At 57.9% G+C, this 23,594-nt stretch overlaps 1 protein-coding gene across 2 annotated transcripts in view; it reads left to right on the top strand.

Annotated features, from left to right (window-relative positions):
- The window catches only part of JAKMIP1 (janus kinase and microtubule interacting protein 1), an 85,600-nt gene that overhangs the window by 32,639 nt on the left and 29,367 nt on the right, over positions 1–23,594 (top strand). For both annotated transcript variants that reach the window (XM_045182880.3, XM_024573728.4), the window contains exons 2-8: positions 721–974; positions 4,748–5,242; positions 11,218–11,427; positions 12,252–12,371; positions 15,391–15,537; positions 16,368–16,508; positions 18,276–18,335. In XM_045182880.3, coding sequence (XP_045038815.2) covers positions 846–974; positions 4,748–5,242; positions 11,218–11,427; positions 12,252–12,371; positions 15,391–15,537; positions 16,368–16,508; positions 18,276–18,335 — 1,302 coding nt within the window. In that variant the 5' untranslated portion in view covers positions 721–845. The remainder of the gene's footprint in view (positions 1–720; positions 975–4,747; positions 5,243–11,217; positions 11,428–12,251; positions 12,372–15,390; positions 15,538–16,367; positions 16,509–18,275; positions 18,336–23,594) is intronic.

Raw genomic sequence — 23,594 nt, 5'->3', positions numbered from 1 at the left:
CAGAGCAAAGGGAGTGCATGCGTGCTGACCGTGCTGATCTGAAGACCTGCGCACCGTCTGGAGTCCATCAGTGGTGTGGACTGCCCCTGAGCACGCAGCAGGGCTTTGGGAAACAGCGCCCTCTCCTGTTCAAGATGGGCGTGACTGGGCTCCACCCTTGCCTCCTCCAGCGGCCTTCGCTGCTCGCCTGCACTGGCTGGGGCCCCTCAGTGCTGTGCTAGCCTGGGGGGCTGTGGGGAGGGAACACCTATCCTTTATGAAGTCTAAACGTTAGTTTTTCAGAGTGTGGTCCTCAGACCCTATGCCAGAACAACCTGGGTGTGCGGAAGGGACTCCCTGGCCCCACCACATCCCTCGGACTTCGAGCTCTGCACCCCTCTGGGACTCACCTTTGGAACAAGCACCCGTGTGGCTGAGTCTCACTGACCTTTGCAGACCACGGTCTACAGGGTGCTTAGGCGCTGTAGTCGCAGGTCCTCAGGGAGTGGGCCCCGGACTCTGCGCCTCAACAAGCCTCCTGGTAGTTCCGTGCAGCCCTAGTTCGGGAAGCACCTGGTCAGCCTGGGACTGGTGGGACAGTGACCCCATGAGCAAGGGCCTGGCCCAGGGAGAGAGGCCTCAGCCAAAGTCCCTGCCTTTGTGTCTGAGTACCCCAGGCAGCGGGACACTCAGCCTGTCCGTCTGTCTGTCTCTCGGCTAACCCAGCTTCCTCCTCCCCAGGATCCCAAGTGATGGTGGTGTACACAGAGGAGGAGCTGAGCCCTGTGAGACTGGCGGAGCGGGTGGCGGCACCTGCTGGCTGGCGGGTGTGAACGTGGACTCTCAGCACCTAACCGAGGGGAAGCATGTCTAAGAAAGGCCGGAGCAAGGGCGAGAAGCCCGAGATGGAGACGGACGCGGTGCAGGTGGCCAACGAGGAGCTGCGGGCTAAGCTGACCAGCATTCAGATCGAGTTCCAGCAGGAAAAGAGCAAGGTGGGAAGGGGCGGGCCCCCGGCTCCCTGGAGGGGTGGGCTTTGGACAGTATTGCCCCTGGGGCATGTGCGGAGAGTATGGTCCCAGGCTAGGGGGTATCTGAGCTGCAGCTTGCCCCTTGTTAAAACAGGTCTGATGGCACTGGTGGTATAGGCACCGCCTGGGTGCGAGTCCCAGCCCCACGGCTTCCGTTACCTTGGACCAGCTGCTCAACAGCTCTCCCTGCTGTAACTCCCCTCACCTGCAGGGTGGGGCTGTAACAGTGCCACCTGGTGGGCTCGTGGTAAGAGTTCAGAGGGGAAGGTACCCCACGAGGTTGGAGGGGAGCCTGGCCCGGTGATGGGGCTGTTTGGCTCTCGTAGGGCGGGTTCGAGCTTTCACGCCAGTCAGTACAATGCCCGGTTGGGTGCCAGGTGCACTGCAGGTGTCCAGTGGCAGTGCTGCTGCGACAGGCCACCTAGGGCAGCGGGAGGAGCCCAGGCTTCCTAACTGCTGCAGCCTCACCTTGGCTCCTGACCGCCTTCACCGTCTCGGACAAGAGATGTACCGTCTCCAAACCTTCGTCTGCTCATCTGTGGCGTGGTGCCCTAAAGATCTGCAGAAGTGGAGACAACGCAAAGCCCTCTGGCCTCTGGTGCTCGGGCTCTGCGGCAGCCCTTTGTGTTGGCGTGGTTCCGATTTGGGGGTAAAGCAGGCTGGGGTGGGGGTGAGTGTAGAGTGGGGAGCAGGGTGTCTGGCCTGGTTGGGGAGGGGAGGCCATTCCCCAAGCCCTGCCCGCAGTCCCTGCAGGTGCTGCTCGGGGCACTGTAGTAGGTGCCCCTGTCTTGTTGAGAGCTGGCACTCGGCCACAGCTGGGGTGCTGGGTGGAGTCCAGCTCCTGGGAGAGCAGGCGGCTGAGTTTGAGCCCCAACTGTGACCCCAGCTCAGGACGCTCCATGGAGAGCAGTGGCAGTGTCCCTAACCTGGGGTGATGAGGAGCTTGTGGACACTGAGGATTTCAGGGTTAGTGCAGCCAGCCTCTTCCAGCAGGTGGCTGGTGACGCCTGTCTGTCCACACCTGCCCGGGCCCTGGGGCTGGCAGCTGCGGGGCGGGGCCTGCAGGGGCTGCTGGCCAGGAAGTAGCAACGGCATCTGTGGTTCCAGGGAAGCCACACAGCCCAGGTCATTCTGTCAGGGCCCCATTCCATCTCTACCACCTCACCTGCCTGGAGCTCACCTACTGGTCTTGGGACAAGCCATGTAACCACCCGCTGCCTCAGTTTCCCCGTCTGTTACATGGAGGCTTCTGCTGCAGCTGCCTGCCTGGGTTGCTTAGGGCATGAGTGAGAGTGGTGTTCGGGGCCCATGTGCCGCCTGTCACATGCAGTGACTCGGTGGTCGGCTGGCGTTTATTTGGTGTCTGCTGCACTGGCCGTGCCAGGTGCCTCAAAGGGCCTCCTGACCCTTGGTGACCTGTGAGGTAAGATGTGGTTTTTTCCAGCTTATAAGGGAGCAGACCTAGGGCCAGAGGGCAGAGGTGACTTGCCCCGGCGTCTTCGCTTGCTGGGGCTACCACACCAAAGTGCCACAGACTGGCTGACCCAGACAACAAGAACTTACTTTCTCGTAGTCCTGGAGGCCAGCAGTCGGAGATCAAGATGTGGGCAGGTGGTTTTCTTCCAATGTCTGTCTTCTCCCTGTCCTCACGTGGTCTGGTGCCTGTGCATGTCTGTGCCCCAGTCTCCTCTTCTCACACCTGTGTTACCTGGCCCGGCTCAGCTGGCCCCCCCGCCCCTCCCAGGGCGCGGCCAACCGCTCCCAGGCTGCCCTGCACACAGGCCTCTGCTCTCCCTCTCTGCATCCTGCCTCCTCCCCTCCCTGTGACCACACTTCCCTTTATCTGCTCTTTGACTTTCAACCTCCCTCCTCTCAGCAGTCCTTACTGGGGTGGCTGTGGGCCTCCCTGCATCACAGGAGAGGGACAGGACACAGTCAGGGGCTCTCTGGAGAGAACCAGACCCGACCCAAGAGGAGGTTTTACGCATGTGAACCACACACTCCCACAGATACACGGGAAGGGAGAGGGATTTTTTCCAGAAGTCACTTCACTCGACCCCAGAGGCTGACAGACCTGGAACCTGCAGGGCGGGCGGCTGGGCGGCTCCAGCACCCACTGCCGTGGCAGCCTGCGGTCCAGAGGAGGCCGGAGGCTGTGCCCCTTCCTCACTGGGCACCTCAGTCTCGTCTCTTCAGGCCTTCCACGGGCTGGGGGAGGCTCACCCAGGTTGGGGAGGGTGACCTGCCTTCCTCAAGGTCTGCCGGTCTAAATGCAAATCCCGTCTAAAAACATGCCTCCACGGCAACATCTAGACTGGCGTTTGGCCAAATGACCGGGTACCGTGGCCTTGCCCAGTTGACATGTCACATGAGCCATCTCGAGGTCCCATAATTGGCCCAGGGAAATGCACTCATCAGTGCGGACTCGGGGGGCGACCCGCTCCGTCCTCCCGACTCCGAATCACTGGCCGCGTGGACCCGGCAGTCTGGGTGGCACTGCCTCCCGGCAGGGGGCATTCAGGAGCACTGGTCCCTCAGTGAGACAGCGTGTTCCGCAGTTAAAGGCCTGGCTTCCTGGCGCTCAGGACTTCAGGCGGAGGCCTGATTCCAGCCCCGGGGGAGGTGGGCCTGGGACTGGCCGCCCCTTGTTTTGTTTCTGTTTCGAGACTGTTTGTCGTGAGGGGCTGTTGATCCTACCTTTGCCTGGCTGGCTCTGTTTGCCTCTGTCCCTGCGGTCCCTTGTAAGTAAGGATCTGCCCACACCCCGCGGGCACTATGAAACCCCTCACCAAAAGAGATTTCAACAGAGTGGTCTGGGGGGACGCCGCCCTTGGCCTGGAGGCAGCTTGTCCACGAGAGACCGTTTGTTTCCGTTCTCGGGTGACTGGTGGTATTTAGAAAGCAAATGGATCGTAAAGCGTTCTGGGGACCGCGTGGGTTGCATGATGCTCGACATGGAAAGGCCGAGCACAGCTGTGCGGAGTGTATTAGAACACACTCCCTTGGCACCTTTTATGATTCATGTTTTCAGTTGTTAGCTGACTGCGCAGACACGCTCAGGTGGGCTTGGTTGGCAGCCTGGCATCTGCAGAACACCAGCTGTGGGGCCAGGTGCTGGGGAAAGCCTGGCTCTGCCCCTTGGCAGCCCCTCACCCAGGCAGGCCAAGAAGCATCTCCCAGCCTCAGCTGCCTGTTGAAAATGGAGAGTCCCCGCCCTCCTGGGGCTGTGAGGGGTCAGTGTGGGGGAGGTGCTGGAGCCCCAGTCCCAGTGGGGTAGCAGCTCCTCCTCCTCCTCCAACCCCGGCCTCTCTACCCCGGCCAGCAGTGTCTTTTCTAGCTCCCGAGGCCAGTGCCTGGGCACTGCGAATGTATTTCTGGTTTAAAATTTGTTCAGCATTAGTGAGAGGCGATTTCGGCTGGGCATGTTTTGGGATGGATAAATTGTCCTTCTTTGTAAATCTCCGAGTTGGAAGAAAGTCCAGGGGTCGATGCCCCTCCCCAACACCTTCATATGTTTTTCCACCTCTAGGGAAAATCCCAAGAAAATGGTGGGGTGAGAGTTGATGCGGGTCAGGACTGCGGGGCCGGCAGGAGGGGGAATTGGAGTGTGGGGTCCCCAGGACGGCCTCAGGGCCATCAGGCACAAAGGTGTATGGGAGGTATCCTCTGGGCATAGCTGTTCCCCGACCCTGACCCAGACCTAGACTCAGGCCCTGACCCCACTCTCTCGGCTGCAGGTGAGCAAACTCCGTGAGCGGCTGCAGGAGGCCAAGCTGGAGCGGGAGCAGGAGCAGCGGCGGCACACGGCCTACATCTCCGCACTCAGGGCCAAGCTGCACGAGGAGAAGACCAAGGAGCTGCAGGCGCTGCGCGAGATGCTCATCCGCCAGCACGAGCAGGAGGCGGCGCGCACGGCCAAGATCAAGGAGGGCGAGCTGCAGCGGCTGCAAGCCACGCTGAACGTGCTCCGCGACGGTGCTGCTGACAAGGTCAAGACCGCGCTGCTGGCTGAGGCCCGCGAGGAGGCGCGCAAGAGCTTCGACAGCGAGCGCCTGCGGCTGCAGCAGGAGATCCTAGAGCTGAAAGCAGCGCGCAAGCAGGCGGAGGAGGCGCTGAGCAACTGCATGCAGGCCGACAAGACCAAGGCGGCCGACCTGCGCGCAGCCTACCAGGAGCACCAGGACGAGGTGCACCGCATCAAGCGCGAGTGCGAGCGCGACATCCGCCGGCTGGTACGTGCTCGGCGCCCCTGCCCTGGTTGCGTGCGTGCACCTTGCTTTCCATATGTGTGTCCTTCCTTCCCTCACGGGTGCAGAAACTCGGAGTTGTGAGGCCCCTCTGTTCTCCAGGCATTGAGGTTCTGGGCACAGGGCTTTCGGCAAACCCTGCTGCCTCAGGTGTGCTCAGGAGTCTTCCGGGGCGAGGCTCTTCGCGCCAGGTGTGTGATCCTTGGTAGGTCACCAAACTGCTCAAAAGTACACGTTCGTCACCTGTGAAAGGAAGTTAATAAGTAGTGGGCAAGGTTGTAAGAAAGGGCTGTGGTAGTATATCAAAGTGCTGGGCACTTATTCATTTAATTAACAAACCCAGGGCAGACTTACACCTTGAGTTAGGATGTGATGGGTCGGCACAGGCCAGTTGTCCTGTTGCAACAACTACAAAAATGTAAATCGCAAACAGTTTAGGGGTTGGAGAGCCATGGAAGCTGTGAGGTGAAGTACAATTTCAAAGGGAAGGGGAAGGAGCCCTTTCCTGGCAAGCGGCCAGCCTCTTTCTTCCCTGGGGGCGTTCGCCCATCCTGGGTGGGGGTGGGTGTTGGGCTTCCCCAGGCAGTGAGATTCCATTGGAGGTTTGAGAGGTGAGAGGACTCTCTGGCATCTCTCAGGGTCAGCACAAGGGACGGGAAACTGGAGGAGCCCCTGACACTAGGCCTGTTTTCCCAGTAGGCTCCTTACTGAGGAGCCAGATGGCAAGGCAGAGTGAGGTCTCCCTCAGCCACACTGCCCTCGGGAGATCAGGCTCGCCAGAGGGAGGGGCCTGCAGCAAAGCCCGCAGTCTGCCCCTCCAGGCATTTGCCAGACTTTGAACTTGTGTGTTGGTGCTGGAGGCTAACAACCCAAGGAAGCTGAGATTCTCAGAGTGGATTCCACCTCCACAACAACAGTGATATTTACAAGAGATCCGTCTCAATTATGAGGACACGGACTGAACTTAAAGGGTTGGAAAAAGATACATTACGTGAACACTAACCAGAGGAAAGCTGCTCTGGTGGTGTTAATGTCAAAGAACGGAAGGCAAGAGGTAAAACTCAGCACTCGTGGGGCAGTTCCTTGCAATAAAGGGATCAATTCAATTAATGTCAAAGAATGTAAGGCAAGAAATAAAACTGAACCCAAGTAGGGAAAATTCTTTGTAACGAAGGGATCAATTCCATAGGATTGCACCTAACCAAACTCCAAGTGTATACAAGAAATATAGTATCAAAACTAAGAGGAGAAATAGACAAACCCACAACTGCACTGGAGACCAGCAAGTGAAAGGTCATACAGAGAATGAATGAGAGAGAGAGAGGCAAAATTCAGGTGACACAGCCAATGTGAACTGCAGTGACAGAGGAGAACACCCCAGCAGCTGCAGGGCACTGTCCTTTCCAAGGGGACATGCCGTGCACGAGACAGAGCGCCTGTCAAAGCCTGTGGGTTGTAATGAGATCAGTCTTTCCAGCAGACATTATTTTCGACAAAAAAGAAGAAAGGCCGAGAATCCAATTATCTGAGCTTCCATCTCAAGAAGAAAGAAAAAGAGCAAAGTAAACTCCAAGAAAGGAGACTGAAGGAAATTACAGTGTGGGGACCACTGAAGTAAGTCAGTAAAGAAAACCAGTGCATCCGAGAGTTAACGGGAGGCGATAGACCCGACCACCCGCACCGATACTGGTGAGAACAAGACGTGCTAAGTCCCAATACAAGGAGTTTGCGAGGGCAGACCGTTCCCGCAGACGTTGAGAAGATGACAGAGTAAGTACATCGTGAGCCGCACACGCCAATAAACCTGACATGCGGACGAAACGGGCATACCCCTCGAATAAGTTCAACTCCCCAAAACTGACACCAGGAGAAATGGAAAATTGGAGCAGTCCTGTGGCTATTAAAGAAATTTAGTCTGTAATTAACAATTTCCCCACAAAGGAAAGCCCAGAGCCAGATGGCTTCGCAGGTAAACTGTTCGGAGTATTTAAGGAAGAAGTTAAACGAATTTTACACAAACCGTTCCAGAAATTGAGAAAGAGGGAACACGTCCAACTGAGGCTGGAAGCCAGCATAGTTTTGATCCCAAACCGGTGAGTGACATTATAGGAAAGAAAATCTTCAGGTGATTTCTTACGGACACAGGAGGGAGTGAGTAAGCTATGAACAAGTCAAACCCAGCAATTTATAGAGAGGCTGATAAGTCCTGACCAAATAGGGTTCATTCTAGGAGTATGAAGATGGTTTAATATTCTAGAGTCAGCGAATGTAGTTCAACTAGTAATGGAGTAAAGGGGGAACCATATGATCATCGTGCTAGATGCAAAAAGCCTCTAATAAAATTCAAGGTCATGGTATGAACTCACAGCAAATGAGGAGTAGACCGGCATTTCCCGACCTGAAAAAGGGTCTATCAAACATCTCCTAACTGCCTACGTAAGGCTGCATTACTGAACATCTCCCCTGGATTCAAGAATAAGACACGATGTCCACCCCACCGCTTCTACTCAGTTACCGCGCCCCGGCGAGGACCTCATGTACACGGGACAGTCAAAAGAAATAAAAGTTTTAAGGATTGGACAGAAAGGAAGGGGAACTGTCTTTCTTTGCAGATGCTGGGATTACGATGTGGAAAACCCAGAGACTCTGCAGACCATTAGAAGTAGTGATTTTTCCAAGGTCTCTGATAGAAGGCAAACGCACAAAGATAAGTTGTGTTTGTAGCAATGACCTGTGAAGGAGTAACCCCCTGTTGTTTCAAGCCCCCGAGTCTGGTCATCTGTGGCAGCCTGCATACGCCCGCGGATGCCACCCCCCAGGTTGGCCCAGAGCTGCGGGCACCTGGGAGCACTGTGTTTCCCAGTCCCCTTGCCCCAAAGAGGTGGAAGTGGAAGCAGATGGAACTTCCATATCCAAAATTCTCCTTAAATGAAGACCCCATACCTTCCTTCTTCACTGTCTTCGCATCCCACTGCCAGGCCAGGGTGGAGATGTGATGGCTGGCGCTCTGTGGGCATGAGGGGCCATGAGGGTCACGGCTGCATCCCAGGGCCCCTCCTGAGGGGAGAGCAGGGAGGCGCCTGAGGCTCTCACTACTCGGGGGGGGGGGGCCTGCAGCGGCCCCCTCCAGGCTCTGTACATGAGGAGGAAATAAGTTCCAGGCCCTGAGCCCCTGAGTATGCGGGAGTCGCTGCTACATGCAGCCAGACCTAACCCCAACTGGTCTGTGTCCAAAACTGCCGAGTTACTGCCCCAGGTTGACCGTAACCGCCCTTTCTTCATGGCTTTTCTTAAGAGGCCTGTGCAGTGTGGAAGCGGGAGTCTGGAAGCCTTCCTGCATTTCTAACCCAATCCAGCTGCCCAGGAAATGAGCACGTTGCCACGGGCAACAGGCTTGCTGAGGAGTGACGTTTACAAACCCAGGGTAACAGGAGAAATGGTCGTTGGTCCTTCCCCTCCGTCCCCCTGAGAGGGCCAGTGCAGGTGAAAAGCACGCACACGGAGCAAGCCTGACCTGGGACAGGTCTGTCTGGCACTGGGACAGAAGTGTGCGACCGGATGCTGCGGGGACAGACTGGCACCCTGCCTGGTGACTTGCAGCACCGCCGGCTGGCACTGCTGGTGCCCGCGCATCAGTCGTCCTCCCAGCACTGGTCGCGCGCTCTGACCCATGCCAGTGTCGACTCACTGGCTGCGTGCTTGGCTGCCTCACCCTCTGGAATGGAAGCTCCGCGGGCAGGGGCTCCTTTCTGTTCTGCGCAGAGGCTCCCCAGCTCAGCACTGGTTGAATAATGAGAACACACACAAGTGTTTAAGACGGTGGCCTCCCCTCACTCACGAAGCTGCTGTTGCGTCTGGAGTGGCGTGCGCAGGGCAGCGAGTTTCCCACGTCCCCGGGAGAGTCTTCCCTCCCTAAAGATGCTCTGTCCATCTGAGGGGAGTTGGCCAAAGCGGGAGCTGCAGGCGCACCGTCACCAGGGGGCGCAGTAGGCACGTTCTGCTGCTGCTTAAGGTGGAAGTGCTGGGACCCAGCCTTGGCTGTGGTCCAGGAGGTTGTCCTGGGGGAGGCTGGAGGTATGGAGGGAAGGGGGGGAGACCCAAAGAGCTTGTCAGAACAGTAGGACTTTGTTTGAAAAGCCCCCAGTCTTGATTTTGGGGGTACCATTTCCCTCCTATAATCTGTTTTGTTTTATCACGTTTTAATTGTCTACTGTTTAAAATAAGATAGCCTTCTGTTAACCGGGGGCTAAAATGGACCAATCCCGGCAACCAACACGATGGCGTTATAAGACACCATGTCTGTGCTGACTTCCTTCCGTGGCTGATCTAGATCTCGCACAGTTGGACAGAGCAGGTTCTGGAGTGTTCTCGGTGTCTCCGTGTTGTGGAGGCTGAGGCCAAGTTGGGAGGCGGTGGGCTGGCTGTGATTCCACAGCTGGAGGGGCGCGGTTTGAGCTCGCTTCCGTCCATGGCCCACGCAGGACTCCCGACCAGGACTCTGTACGGGGGCGGCCTGCGTCTGAATTCACGGTGTGTGGTGCGGAGCCAGAGTTTCAGGTTCCAGTCCATTGAATTTCTCGTACTCTGAGTGTGCCCAGAGAGGGCACTTGCATCCGTGTGCTGGGGCTGCCTCGGCAAATGGCCGCGAGCTTCGTGGCAGAAGACAGCAGCCGTTCCTTCACTCCTAGTCCTGGGGGCCAGGCCTCCAACATCAGGCTGCCAGCAGGGCTCTGCACCTCTGGAGGCCTCCGGGAGGATCCCTCCTGGCCCTCCAGCTCCTCCTGGTGGTCACTGGTGGTCACTGGCCATTCCTGACGTTCCTGGGCTGTGGGCGCGTCACTGCAGCCTCCATCTCCATCTTCACCGGGCCTCCTGCTGTGTGCCTGTGTGTCCCTTCTCCTGTTATAGGGACACCGGTTGTAAGGGCCCACACTCTCCAGGGCGACCACATCTTAACGAACTATATTTGCAGCAACCGTAATTCCAGAAGAGTTACAGTCTCAGGCTTCAGGAAGGACCTGGTTCAGGGGCTAGGGGAGACAACAGCCCTGTACAGCACCCTCACTGCGGCAGTTGCCCAGCTGTTGTGACCAGGGGCGGTGGCAGTATATGGCCCGGGGCCAGACCTCCTATCGCTTGGTTTCCTCCAGGGGATGCTGGGCAAGGCTGGGCTGGGTGGGCTGGGGCTGGACGTGGTGAGTGAGGTCCTTGGAAATACCAACCACCCCATTGTTGTGTGGCTGCGTGGCTCCGAGGGGAGTCAGGGCTGGGGAATGCGGTGACATCAACGGCCTCCAAGGGACTTGCTGTCATGGGTGAGGACATGGCTGCCTGGGAAGAGGACAGAGTCCGGGAAGAGGGCCAGGCCTCGGAAACCGTGGACGTTCCCTGGGCAGGTGGGTCTGCCGGGAGGATAGAGACTGAGAAGTCACCACACAGGTGGGGGAAGGCCGGGGAGTGTCAAGGGGATGGACAGGAGGACAGACCATCGTCCAGTGGGTCTGGGGGCCAGGAGAGCATTGGAGGCCTGATTGAGAGCTGTCTGGTGGGGGGGGGGGGCTGTACCTGGCCCGGAGTGGCTGGAGGGGCGAGTCAGAGACCAGGGGAGCAGCCCACTCTGAGAAGAGCTCAGCTGCAGTGGGTGGAGGTGGCCGGAGGGGCCCAGAGGGCCAGGGTTTCATTTCATTAAGGTGAGAGAGACAGGGCATAGCTAAATTTTGAAGGTAAGTGCCTGGTTGACTATATAGGTTCTTGACCCCGCACCTCTCTGCTCCTCTGAGCCAGGCTCCTGGGGCCTGGGCCGTGGACTGCGGTCTCCCTGTGTCCTGAGTTTGCTGGGTTCAGCTGACCCGGGTCCGTGGGGCTGCTTAACCTCCTGTGGGCCCCAGGCTGTCAGGGAAGCGATTCCCCCAGTCTCAAGCCCCTCTGAGTGACGGCTTATTCTTCTTCCTCTTTTGCAGATGGATGAGATCAAAGGGAAAGACCGTGTGATTCTGGCCTTGGAGAAGGAGCTGGGCGTGCAGACGGGTCAGACCCAGAGGCTGCTGCTCCAGAAGGAGGCTTTGGATGAGCAGCTGGTTCAGGTCAAGGAGGCGGAGCGACACCACAGCAGCCCAAAGAGGGAGCTCCCGCCGGGCATAGGGGACATGGCGGAGCTCATGGGTGCCCAGGTGAGGGCTCGGGTGAGCCGGCCCCCCACCATCCTTCCTGCCACCGGTCATCCTTCCAGCCGGCTTGTGTGCCTCCCTCCCTCCATCCCTCCCATCCGTCTGTCCACCCTTCCTTCCCTCTCTCAGCCCTTTCTCTCCAAATTTGCTGACATTCCCCGTGTGCTAGGCCCTGGGAATGTAGAGGTGGACAACTGGTGGCTTTCGCCTCCGGGGGCCTCACCTGCCTCCAGTTGGAAAGAGAGAAGAAAGCCGTCAGGGCACGGCCTGCAGTGAGCGCGCAGTGGGGGCCAGTCTAGACAGTGTGCGCTGGGGGGGCGGGGCTCAGCCAGCAGGCAGGGTGTTCGGGGCAGTGCCTTGGTACTTAACGGGCACCGAGCCGGCCGAAGCAGCGTGCGTGCGTTCATTCATTCACGCGCTGAGTGGTCCAGGGTCTCATGCGTGTTACATGCAGACGCCACAGGAGGTGCTGGCATCTCAGCGGTGAGCAACACGGACACAGTGTCCGCCCTGCAGGACTGCACTGGCACGTTCGCCATGGGCGTTCACGGGTAGGGGCTCGAATGTCAGGGCCCCCGAGACCACGATCAGGTGTGAGGAGCCGTTGGTGGGTTTGAAGTCTTGCTACCTTTGAAATGAAGTCTTTGCTGCAAGTTGCTGGCAGGGCTCAGGGCCTGTCGTGTTGCTGGACTTCTGTGAGCCCCGGCCTGGCGTCTGGTTTTAATGAGGAGCGGGCCCCCCCGAGCGTGGCCGCGGGCTGCTCTGAGGAGGGTCCTCGGGCTGCTTGGAGGCACGGGCGCCTCATTCACGTCTCGACTCCTTTTCAGGATCAACACATGGATGAGCGAGACGTGAGGCGATTTCAACTGAAAATCGCTGAGCTAAATTCGGTGATACGGAAGCTGGAAGACAGAAATACCCTCCTGGCAGATGAGAGGAACGAGCTGGTAACCAGCCCTGCGAGACGGACGGTGCCTGCGGTGTGGGGGTGGGGCAGGGCGGGGTGTCAGGTCCTTGCCTTGGGACCGGGAACCTGGCTTAACCGGCAGTGAATGCAGAGGCCTCCGGCTTTCTTTGCTTTCTCCTTTCCTTCTGATTAAAAATCCGGCCCACGCTCACCGAAGAAGCCGGTCACTGCCCTTTGTTTCGGCAGAAGCTTACCGTCGGCAACAGTTGGAGCAGTCAGAGAGAAGTGTGGGCAGGGTGTTCGTCTGGGCGCTGTTTATCACCGCATCTGTCACCGCATCCGGGAGCGAGCCCAAACTCCGGGCTGTTCTGTTCTCGAGTGCTGGTCAGAGGGACCTTGGGACACGTGTGCAGTGTGTGTGCGCCATCCGTGAGAGTCAGGGCGTGGGTCATACAGTTGCCATGGCAACTGGTTCACAGTGAATTAAATAAGAGCAGTTCATAGAACAAAAATATGTTGTCATCTGGAAATTGGAAATTGTTTTAGGGGGCATGATTATGGGTAATTTTTATTTTTTGCTTATCTATTTACCTTTTTTTAAAAGAAAATCAAAGCTTACCTATTTCTAGTTTTAAAAATGATGAACATGGAATGGATTTCTGGTTAAAGAATAAATCTCTAGTAAAAATAGCAATTTTTAAAAAAAATTCTCACCTGAGGATATGTTTTTATTGATTTTAGAAAGAAAGAAAAGGAGAGAGACAGAGAGAGAGAGAGCGAGGAGGGAGAGAAACATCAGTCAGTTGCCTCCCGTGACTGCCCTGACTGGGGATTGAACCTGCGATCTAGATATGTGGCCTGATCGGGAATTGAACCCGCAAGCTTTTGGTGTACGGGACAACGCTCCAAGCAACTGAGCCACCCTGCCAGGGCAAAATAGTGATTCTTAACATACCTTTGCATTTTCTGGATAAACAGCTAACCTAACTTTTCCGTAGTAGTAATCAACACATAAGCTTCTTGACAAATGCCTCATAATATTTCTGTTTGTTTTAAACTCTATTATGAAAGTAAATATCCGTGACATTTGAAAAGCATGGAAGATGGAAAGTGTGAATAAGTGTCACGGCCAAAATTCATTTCGTTCCGGTACTTTTAAAGGCATGTTTTTATACAGCTAAAATGGGACTGTGCATCTAGTATTATATCTCTACTTTTCACTTCGTATTCGGGGACTCGCTTACGAGTTCACTGAAGTGGGTTAGAAAAGAACGCAGGCTGCTCGAAACAACCCAACAACACTGACGTGTTTACAGTAGAAGCCGACCAGCTTGCGAATGCTTCCCTCTTAGAATCACATTTCAGGTGCTTCTCGAATGTTTTCAATGCGTCTGGGGACAGATCGGCACCACCGAGAGTTTTTGTTTTGTTCGTGGTTAGAAAATGGGGTCCCCTTCCCCGTTATGTTCTGCAACTTGCTTGTGTCTCTTGATGGGCCAGCCACAGCTTGCTGCCTGGGCAGCAAGAGCTGCCTCTGTCCTGTAGCGGCTGCGCCCGGCTATGTGGACGCACCACGGCTCCCTCGGCCGCTCCTCTGCCGGAGGAAGTTCAGGCTCTGTCCGGTTTCCTTGCTGTTACAAACGGTGCCACATAGCAGATCCATTTCGGTCTTTGCTCACCGGAACCTCAGCTCTGTGGGGTAGATTTCTAGAAGGAGAATGTGTGGGTCAGAGCTGCATTTTGTATTTGAAGGGACTCCGGAGGGTCGTTGGCACTTTTATGGCCGGGGACTGAGAGCAGGGGTCTGTAGTCGGTCCCTGGGTTCGACTCTGGGTTCCAGCACTTTCTGTGTGACCTTCAGCACATTGCCCACCTCTTTGGGGTTGGGTTCTTTGTGTGTGACATGGGGACAGGGATGAGGTCCCCTCCTAGGTTTCTGGTGAGGGTTGAATGACAGAGAGAGCCTTAAAGGGCTCACCACTGTTTTGGACGTGTGGCGAGTGTCCCATTTTATAGATGAGGAAACTGAGGCTGAGCACTTGGCCATGGTCACGCAGCTTGAAAATGAATGTGTCAGTGAGTACATTGCTCAGGAGGAGGCCGAGTGGGCACCTCGAACTGTGCAGACCCCCATCCCCGCGCCCGTCCCCCCCAGCGCCACCCTTTCTCACGTCTCTGTCTCACTACACCGGCCTCCACACTGCAGTTAGAGTGACCGACTGTTCCAGAAGGCAGGCCTGACTGCAGAGGGCTCCCGCTCGGGCTGGGACGGACACCAAGTGCCAGGGCTCTCCAGCTGCCTACGCCAGGCCTCCGAGGGCGCCTCCGCCCTGCCCGTCGCCCACCTTCAGCTGCGTGGACATGGCAGATCGGAGCCTTTGGGCATGTGGTGTCCCAGCCTGCAGTGTCCTCCCCTACTCGTCTTGCCATGTGCTTTGCCCTCTTCCCTGCCCATTGGACCGGCACCTCTGCCATGTCATGTCTTCGACCCCGCCCCCCCCACAGGACCTGGGTACACAGGAGGGGCCACCCCATGCCATCAGACGAGAGAGACTGGAAGGACACCCTGCCTGCCAGTAGGGACGATGCCCAGAGGACTCGGGGAGCCCGCCAGGGCTGGGTGCCCCCTTCTTCATCTCCACGCCCTGGCACTGAGCCTGGCGCAGCGGGTCCCAGGGGTGGTCTGTTGTCTGAAGAGTGGGAGGAGCTAGATAGCTGGAGTGCACGTGACCTATGACCTCTAGAAGTCTAGACTAGTGCACACAGCACAGGCCACTGGCCAGAGGGGTGTCCCGGGGCGGATCTGTGGGCCCCTGCATCGGGCTCCTCCTCTCATCTTATCCAGGCCCTCTGAGGCTCAGCTGGGGCCCTGGGTTTGGAAGCCACGTGGCGGGGGTCCCTTCCAGGTGTTCATACTGCTCCGGGACTGGGGTCCTGACGCAGGCAGCTCCGGCTCCGGAGAAGGCCCTGATGGGGTCTCTGGGGTCCTCTGCGGTGGCGTGATGTCAGCCATGCATTGAGTCTTCCAGCTGCGGGGCCTCTGTCTCCTTCTGACGCAGCTGAAGCGCTCCCGGGAGACGGAGGTGCAGCTGAAGCCCCTCGTGGAGAAGAACAAGAGGATGAACAAGAAGAATGAGGACCTGCTGCAGAGCATCCAGAGGATGGAGGAGAAGATCAAGACCCTCACGCGGGAGAACGTGGAAATGGTAAGTCGTCGGCGTGGGGGGGCCAGCCCGAGCCGCAGGACACAGGTCTCTCTCCCCTGGAAGCCTCCAGGCAGCCTCTGCCCAAGCCAGCCCCTGCTGTCACTTGTGTGGAAGTCACAGTGTGACGGCGTCTGTGCCTGAGTGAGAGCGCTGGGTGGGCAGCGGGCTGGGTCTGAGCCGAGGCCCTGCAACCTCCCGCCCTGTGCCCTTAGGCGCATCTTCATTCTCTGTGTGCCTCAGTTTCTTCATCTGTAAAATGGGAAGGAAAGTTTCTACGTTGCAGGGTGACTGGGAGGACGGGAGGGTAGTGGAGAGGCGCCTCACAGAAAAACCAGCTCGCTGCGGGAGCTCAGCACGCAGACGGGACTGCGACTTCTGCGGAGCGCCCTGCATGTTCTGACCTGGGCGGCTGGTCTTTGTGGTTGGGAGGTGTCCAGGCACTGGTAGTTTGCCAGTACTCTGAGGCTCTCTGTCCGGAGTAGTGTGGTCACCCCCGTTTTACAGCTGACAAGACTGAGGCGCAGAGGTGAACGCCCTCCCTGGACCCCACCAGGTCCTGTGGGAGTGTGGGGTTGTGGGAGTGTGGGAGCATGGCCTGCCGTGTCCCAGCGTTCAGGCTGGGCCACCCAGGGCCCACCCAGCCCTCTCTCGGCAGTGAGCCCAGCAGCTGCACCCCGCTCCTGCTGGGGACCAGGTGGCTGCCACCCCTCCACCGGCCCTGCATCCCGTATCCCGGAGCCCACCCTCCCTGCATTGATGCACACGGTGGGTCCTTAACAAGCCCCGTGGGCTGAGCGGCCCTGCGGGGCTCCCTCCCGCTCTGGCTGCAGAAAGAAAAGCTGTCTGCACAGGCGTCTCTGAAGCGACACACGTCCTTGAACGACCTCAGCCTGACGAGGGACGAGCAGGAGATCGAGTTCCTGCGGCTGCAGGTGCTGGAGCAGCAGCACGTCATCGACGACCTCTCCCTGGTAGGTCTCAGCGTGACGCCCAGTGAGGAGTGACCGTGGTGTTCGGGCGTGGCGCTGGGGCTTCAGGGAGATGCTGCTGATGCTGCTGGAGAGCGGCTCTCACTGAGCTCACCCTGGTCACCGGCTCCTCCCTGCTTTGTTCTGCCGGAAAGCAGCCTCCACTCTGCTGAACTGGCTGCCAGCGGTTTCCATGGCGACTCTGTTTCTGACATCATCTCCCGGGTTTGCTGCCGTAAGCAGCAGCATCCGTTTTAAGAATGAGTCCTCTGGCCTTTTCAGAGTGGGCGTGTGCTGGGCCTGAGAAGTCTGATTTTTTTTTTTTAGCTTAGCCATCATAGACCATGAGCTTGAAAACCCGAACCTTACAGGAGGGGGCGGGTGAGCTCCCTTAAGCAGGGGGAGTGTTAGATCGGAGAATGCTGCGGCTCTGTGGGAGGGAGCTCAGGCACCAGGGCGAGGGCCTCTGCAGCGAGCATTAGTTGGACCCAGAAGCAGAGTGTGTTCTGCTCGCCCGAGTGGGAGCGTGGAGGCTTCATTCGTGGGTCTTCAAAGAGTAGAAAAGCCGGTGATCAAAATTCTAGAAAAGGATTTGACTAGATTGTCAAGTTCACTTTGCTTGCCTATCTCTTTAACTCCTCCCTCCCTCTCCTCACTGTCCCTCCTTCCTCCCACCCGCCCACTGCTCCGTCCACCTTCCCATCTGTCCATTCATTCATCCTCCCCTCTTCCCATCCTCCCACCTTCATTCCAACCCTCTTCCCATCCATTTTTCTACCCATCCCTCCTTCCTACCTCCCCACTTCCTTCCTTCCATCCATTTATCTACCTACTCATCCATCTATCCATCCATCCACCATCCGTCATCCATTCATCATCCATCCATCCTTCCATCCTCCCATCTATCCATCTGTCATCCATCCATCCACCCGTCCATCCTTCCATCTACCCATCCATCATCCATCCACCGTCCACCTGTCCATCTGCCTTTCCATCATTGCTACATAAAAGACTGGATGCAATGTAAGCTGAAAAAACACATTCAGGGGACGATGACGAGGTGAAAGAGGAATGACGTGAGCCTAGAGGAAATAAAGAGAGCGCAGTCAGTTGGGATCGGGAGGGACAGCGGGGTGGACCGTGAGGGCTGAAGCCAGGCATCAGCAGGTCTGGGTCTCCTGGCAGCCAAAGGGAAAATGGCACTGGACTAGCATGGAGCGAGTTTACTGGTTTTGTCTGGGGCCAAGTGCTGCTGCTACAGCTGCTCCCCTGCAGATGCTATTTCTCGTGACAGCAGCCACCAGGCATTGCAGTCCAGTTTCCTTCCTAGGGCAGCACTGCAGGGCGGGTGCTAGCCCCATGTGGCAGAGGAAGAACCTGAGAATCTGAAATGAAGTGGGGCCCAACAGGAGGAGGCCCCGCAGGGACTGGCCCGGCTCTGCCCGAGCTCGAAGCTGCCGGCTTTCTCACTGGGCCGTGGTCCTGCCAGCAGATGTCCTCTTGCTACGGCCTCGAGCTTTACAGCCTCCACCCCCAAAGTGGACGGGCTGCAGACTTATGGGACTGGAGAATCAGGGCAGCTTTGAGGGACAGTCCAGTTAAGGCTGGAGTCGGTGGCCCTGCTCTGAGCAGCAATGTCACAGGGGTGTCGGCGCCCAGGCAGACCAGCGAGCCGGGCAGCATCCCAGGTCGCGCCCCCAGAGGGCCAGCTGGGTTGGCTGGTGTGACGGGAGGCTAGGTGAAAATGCCGACGGCTATGCTTCCTTCTAGGAGAGAGAACGGCTCTTGCGCCCCAAAAGACATCGCGGGAAAGGCCTGAAGCCGCCCAAGGTGAGCTTGCGGTGGAGTGGCGGCAGGCCTCGCTGCCACGCCAGAGCCTGCGGGGCGGGGTCCAGGGACCAGGGACACTCGCTCTCCGCACGTTTGGCCATGAAAAGCGCGTCATCGGTGTCTGTCAGTGATGTGTAACTGATGGCCGTGGCCCTGGTTTTCGTGGTTTATTCGTGGAAGACTCACAGCTGAGTTCTGTGTTTAGACCTCAGGGCTGGTGCTCACCCTAAATTAAAAACATAAATACTCAGGCCTTTGGAAGGATTTAAAGGGCCCTCAGGCTTGGTCTGTAACATCTCACAGCCTGGCCTGAGGAGTCGGGAGCTGTGGGCTTTGTGGGACAGTGCAGAACCGCGTTCTTTTTGGAAATGTGGATTTACGGGGACGGCGTCTGAACGTTCGGGTGGAGACAGGCCGGGCTGGGAAGCGGAGGTGCCAGGACCCAGCTGGCACGGAGAGAGCAGGTGGGGCGGTGTGAAGAGGGACCTGGTTTGCATTCACACCGGGGACGTGTGTCTCACCTGTGCAAGCACCGGGCCTGCCCCTCCCCCGGCTCATCCTGTGGTAGAGGTATGCATGGAAACACTTCTCTCTCTGGGGGCAGCCGCACACACGTGATGCCGGCCGACCCCTGAGGTGCGGCTCTGCTGCCTGGGCGCAGCTGGGGGGCGGCGGGGGGAGGTGGGCACCTGGGTGGACTGGCCCCGCCTCCCAGTAACCATAAGAAGAGAAGCCCGGGGGGGTCACATCTTTTGGGGGCACCCAGTTTAACCCACAGCACCGTACTTTATGTACAATCTGAGGGCTGTCACCGTTGGTGTAAATGTGTTAACACGCTCCACGAGCTGAATCCAGCACGTCCAGGGCAGCAGCCAGGGGCACGTCCTGGGTCTGTGCTCCATGGAGATCCGCCACGTGCTGGGTACTCGGCTCGTGGGCATTCACACCGTCTGAGTCAGTCCCCACGGCACGCCTGGGAGGTGGGGTGATTTTTCCCGAGGTGTGGTTACAGGAAGTGTATAGCTGTCAAACACAGAAACAGCTCAGAGACAGAGTCGGCTGATGAGGCTGAGACTCCAGTCTGGGTCTCCAGGGCCCCCGCAGGCACTGAGCTGAACGAGGGGCGGGGCTCCACCACGGACCACAGGAACTCAGAGGTGGAAGCGGCCCCGCAGAACTGGTCTATTTTTACCATGGAAGTGGTGTAACCGCACCGCAGAGTGACTGGGGAGTCAAAGGCGATGCATCACCAGCAAGGTGACCCGTGTGGTACTTTAATGGGTCCTCCCGCCGACCCTGCCTGCCTCTGCCTCCTCCCACTCCGTCTTTTTGTGATGTGACGGTCACTGCAGAGTGCCGCTGGCACCGTTTTCACTTCCCGTCGCCCTGTAAGGCGTTTGTCCCGCTGCAGCGCTGCCATCGCAAACATGCGTTTTCATGGCTCCGTCATCCGTCGAGTAGACGGGCCGGAACTTGCCGACCATCCTGCTGTGTCTGTCCGTCTGTCTGCTCCCCTCGGGCCCCCAGAGGATGTGAGCTGCCTCAGCCGCTCCCTCTGGGCCCGTCCTGCCTTATTCCCTGAACGTGTCGTTAAGTGACCACCCGTTCCTCTTGTTGGACTTCCTGCTTCTGTAAATGTCGCCACATGAGCTCCCTTTGACCGGAAAGCCGGGTGCCCCCTCAGGATTGCTCCCAGGGACAGATCCCCCCGAAGCCAGCATGCGGATTGGAGGGTGTGACGCGTCCCCTCTCCCTTAGGAAAAGTGGCTTCCTGTTCACGGCCGCTTGTAGTGTCTGTGAACACCATGGCCACCAGGGACAGGCGGTTAAACACGACTCTAAAGGGATTCAGCCTGTCCCACTACCTGGGTGTGCCTAGCCTTCTGCACCCCGTGCAGCCGCTGAGGGGCGGGTTCGGGAAGCCCGTGGTTGGGCTGTGGCCGTGTTCTCAGGCCGACACCAGAGTGCCCGGGGTGGGAAAAGACCATTTCCCTCTCCTGGCCCCTGAATGTGTTTATGGGGGACGGCTTGACAAGCCCAGGGTTGGCCGGCTGTTCGCCAGGCTTGTGGGTGTCCTGTTGTGTCCTGCCCTTCGTGTCTGGTCACCACCCAGCACAGGCTGGGGGTCCCCAAATAGTGGTGACTGAGCGAGAGAATTGCTTTTCCTGGAAGAATGTGTGTGTAGGATGCTGGGTGGTTCCAGAAGGACAGGGGTGGTCGGTCACTAATTAAAACTGTTCATGCCCCTTGCAGACCAGTTAGATGCAGGGTCCTTCCCACTTACAGTTTGTGTGGCCCACCAGCCTCCTGCGTTTTCCTCATGGGCCAATGGAGACGGCCGTCCCCACCAGCCTGCAACTCGGCCCTGCTTGTCCGGCCAGGACGCAACGGAAATTTGGACCCATCAGGGACCCGAGTGGGTTCTTCAGTCCCCCAGCTACCTCCAGGCCTGGGCGGCTTCCCTTTCCTCCCTCCCCCCGGCTGCGGGGGTTCTCTGGTTTCTTCCTCCCTTCAAACGCCCCATACTCTCTGTCCCCGCTGCACCCGTGCGCTTGACCGCTTTGCCTGGGCTTGTGCTTAGCAGAGTATCGTGGTGAAGTGTGTTGAAGTTTCCAGAAATTTTTGGAAGTCTGACAGCCCATCCCTGAAGAGATATTGCAAGGCTCCCCGGAGCCTGCAGCTCCCCGAAGGGGCTCCTCTACTTCCACATCCTCTCCCCGGTTTGCTGACGGTGTGGTTAGGGCAGAGCAGAGGTCAGTCCTCGTCTTCCGGGGGCCCTTCACACCCCGAGGCTGCTGACCCTGCCCCACCGGGCTTCTGGGACAAGGCTGGCGTTGGCCGTCTCTGCCCAGGGAACCTGTTGGTCAGCCCCCCTGAGGGGCTACAGGAGAGGGACCCTAGTGGCGGGGAGGCTTGTTCTGCAGAAGGTCCGGCACCAGGGTCCGACCCCAAATGGCGCTGCTGTGGGCGGGCAATGAGTTGTGTGTTGCTGGCTGCTGAACGTGCCGTCTGGAGGCTTAGGGTAGTAGCTCAGCAGGGACTGGGCATGTGAGCAATGGCTGAAGTCAGGACAGCTTGCTGGGGCCACAGAGCCTGCCCAGGACACCTCATCCAGCTGAGCGTCCGGGCTGCACCTGAAGACCGGAACAGACAAGCCCTTTCTGGTGGTTCCAGGCAGTGGACGCACACGGGGCCAAAACCACACACCCAGCGTGAGCCTGCAGGTGGGCCCCAGTCTCCGGGGAGGAGTGGCTGGGAGGCCTCCTGCGGGGTGCCAGGAAGGACCCCAGACCCAGTGGGGAGGGGTGGGGTCCAGGCTCCCTGACTCCAGCCCTGCCCCTCCTCAAGGCCTCTGCTTGCTCACCTGTCTCCAGTGCCTCCTTCAGGCCCTGGCCTGTCCACTGCAGCAGCCCCTGGCTGCTCTGCCTGCTGTCAGCGTTTCTCCTCCCCTCCAGCGCTGCCAGGACCGGCTTTCTGAGGCACAAGTCTGGCCCTGCCACCTTTTTCCTAAAACCCCAGGGGATGAAGGTGGGGCTCCCTGGCCAGGCCCTCAAGGCCTCCTGGGATCCTGTGGACTCAGCCCACTCATCTCCGGCGTCATTCCCCTCTGTGTATGTTGGTGTCAGCCCCTGGGGCTTGCCACGCTGCCTCCCCTCCAGACTCCTGCTCAGGCACCCATCCTGCACCTGCCCTACACCTGCCGTGCACCTGCTCTGCCTGCTGCCTTCTGCTCAGCCCTGGAGATTGGGCTCAGCTGACCCCAGGCCTTCGCCCCCCTGCCCCCACAGGGTTAGACGGCCCTCTGGGCTTCCCCAGTCCCCGCTCCTCTGTGCTGGCAGGAGGTATGGCATCCTGTTGTCAGTCTGCTTGGCTCCCTCTGGGGCTCAGTTTGGGGAAGGACTCAGAGGATGCTGGTGCTTGTGAGGGGTCACAGGGGTGTAGGGGAGCTGGGATTGGGGCCACGTGGTCTGCCAGGCAGCCCAGGGAGCAGAGCTGGGGTCTCCAGTCTGGTTCCCTGGGCCAGGTGCTGCCCTGTCAGAACTGGCCCACGGCTTTGGCTGCTCGCACCCACCACGGGCGCAGTGGTGAAGGCCAAGGCCGTTTGGCTCTCAGCCCCTCTCTCCCCCCTCCCCTGCCCCATGCTAGCCATCCTCTGTGGGGTGTCTGCCGTGGGCATGGCGAAATGTCAGGTGACAGAGCACAGAGAAGGGTCTCCGCCCATGAGAAGCTTCTGGCAGAAGTGGGGGGGATGTCTAAGTAGATCCAGATGCCAGCCCACTGGACATATCTCATGCTTCCTGCAAAGCCAGGACTCCCCGGCAGATCAAGCAGCAGTTGCAGCTGGTGTCCTTTGATGGGCACAGCTGTCCTTGGCTTTGCTTGAAGGTCCCGGTGCAGGGTAGCTTGGAGAGAAACCAGCCTTCAGATTGTCCCAGAACTCAGCAGTGTGCACATGGCTTGATTCTAGGATTATCTTCCCCTCCCCATTAGCTACGTTTCTTTGTATTGCTAGGGTCAAAAACTCAGTCCTTTAACCAAAAAAAAAAAAAAAAAAAAAAAAAAAATTATATAACTGGGAAGCCTAGAGGGTATGGCTTCAGGCATGGCTGGATCCAGACGCTCACATGATATTGCCAGGAACCTGCCTCTCTTTGTCCTTCAACTCTGCTTTCCTCTGGATGGGTCTGTTCCTCAGGATGGCTGTCCCATGTGGTGGCCCACACACCTGTAGCAGCTCTCACTGCAGCTGGCACTGGAGATGCCTAGCAACCTCTGTGGCAGGATGGCATCTCCTCAGCGGTTCCAGCAGAAGTCCCAGGCTGGTGCTCCTTGGCTCACCTTGGTCACAGGCCCATCCGTGAACCCATCCCTGCTGCATATGGGTGGCCCCCCTTTTGGAAGTGCGACTTAAAGGCTTAGCACCAAGTAGCGCACATTGCACGAGAGGGTTGCACAGTGCATGTCCTGGATTCTTTAGAAGGAACAGAATGTCAAGCAGTATCAAAGCTGAAGTATGTATATATGTGTGTGTGTGTGTGTGTGTGTGTGTGTATATATGAACTTGGCTGTATTTATTTTTTCTTTTGTGAATTGTCCTTTGCCTTTTAACATTGGGTCACTATATTTCAAAGTATGTGTTTTACTTTTTTAATGGTAAAAATCTGTCCATTGCCCACCCCGCACTGTGAGAGTTTTTGCTTTTGATGTTATACACAGAGAGGCTTCTCCAAAACTCTCACAGGTGCCCACCCCACCAAC

The sequence above is a fragment of the Desmodus rotundus genome, chromosome 4, assembly GCF_022682495.2.
Source record: "Desmodus rotundus isolate HL8 chromosome 4, HLdesRot8A.1, whole genome shotgun sequence".
NCBI lineage: Eukaryota > Metazoa > Chordata > Mammalia > Chiroptera > Phyllostomidae > Desmodus > Desmodus rotundus.
The sequence above is the reverse complement of the archived record's forward strand: the minus strand, read 5'-3'. Positions and strand labels throughout refer to the sequence as shown.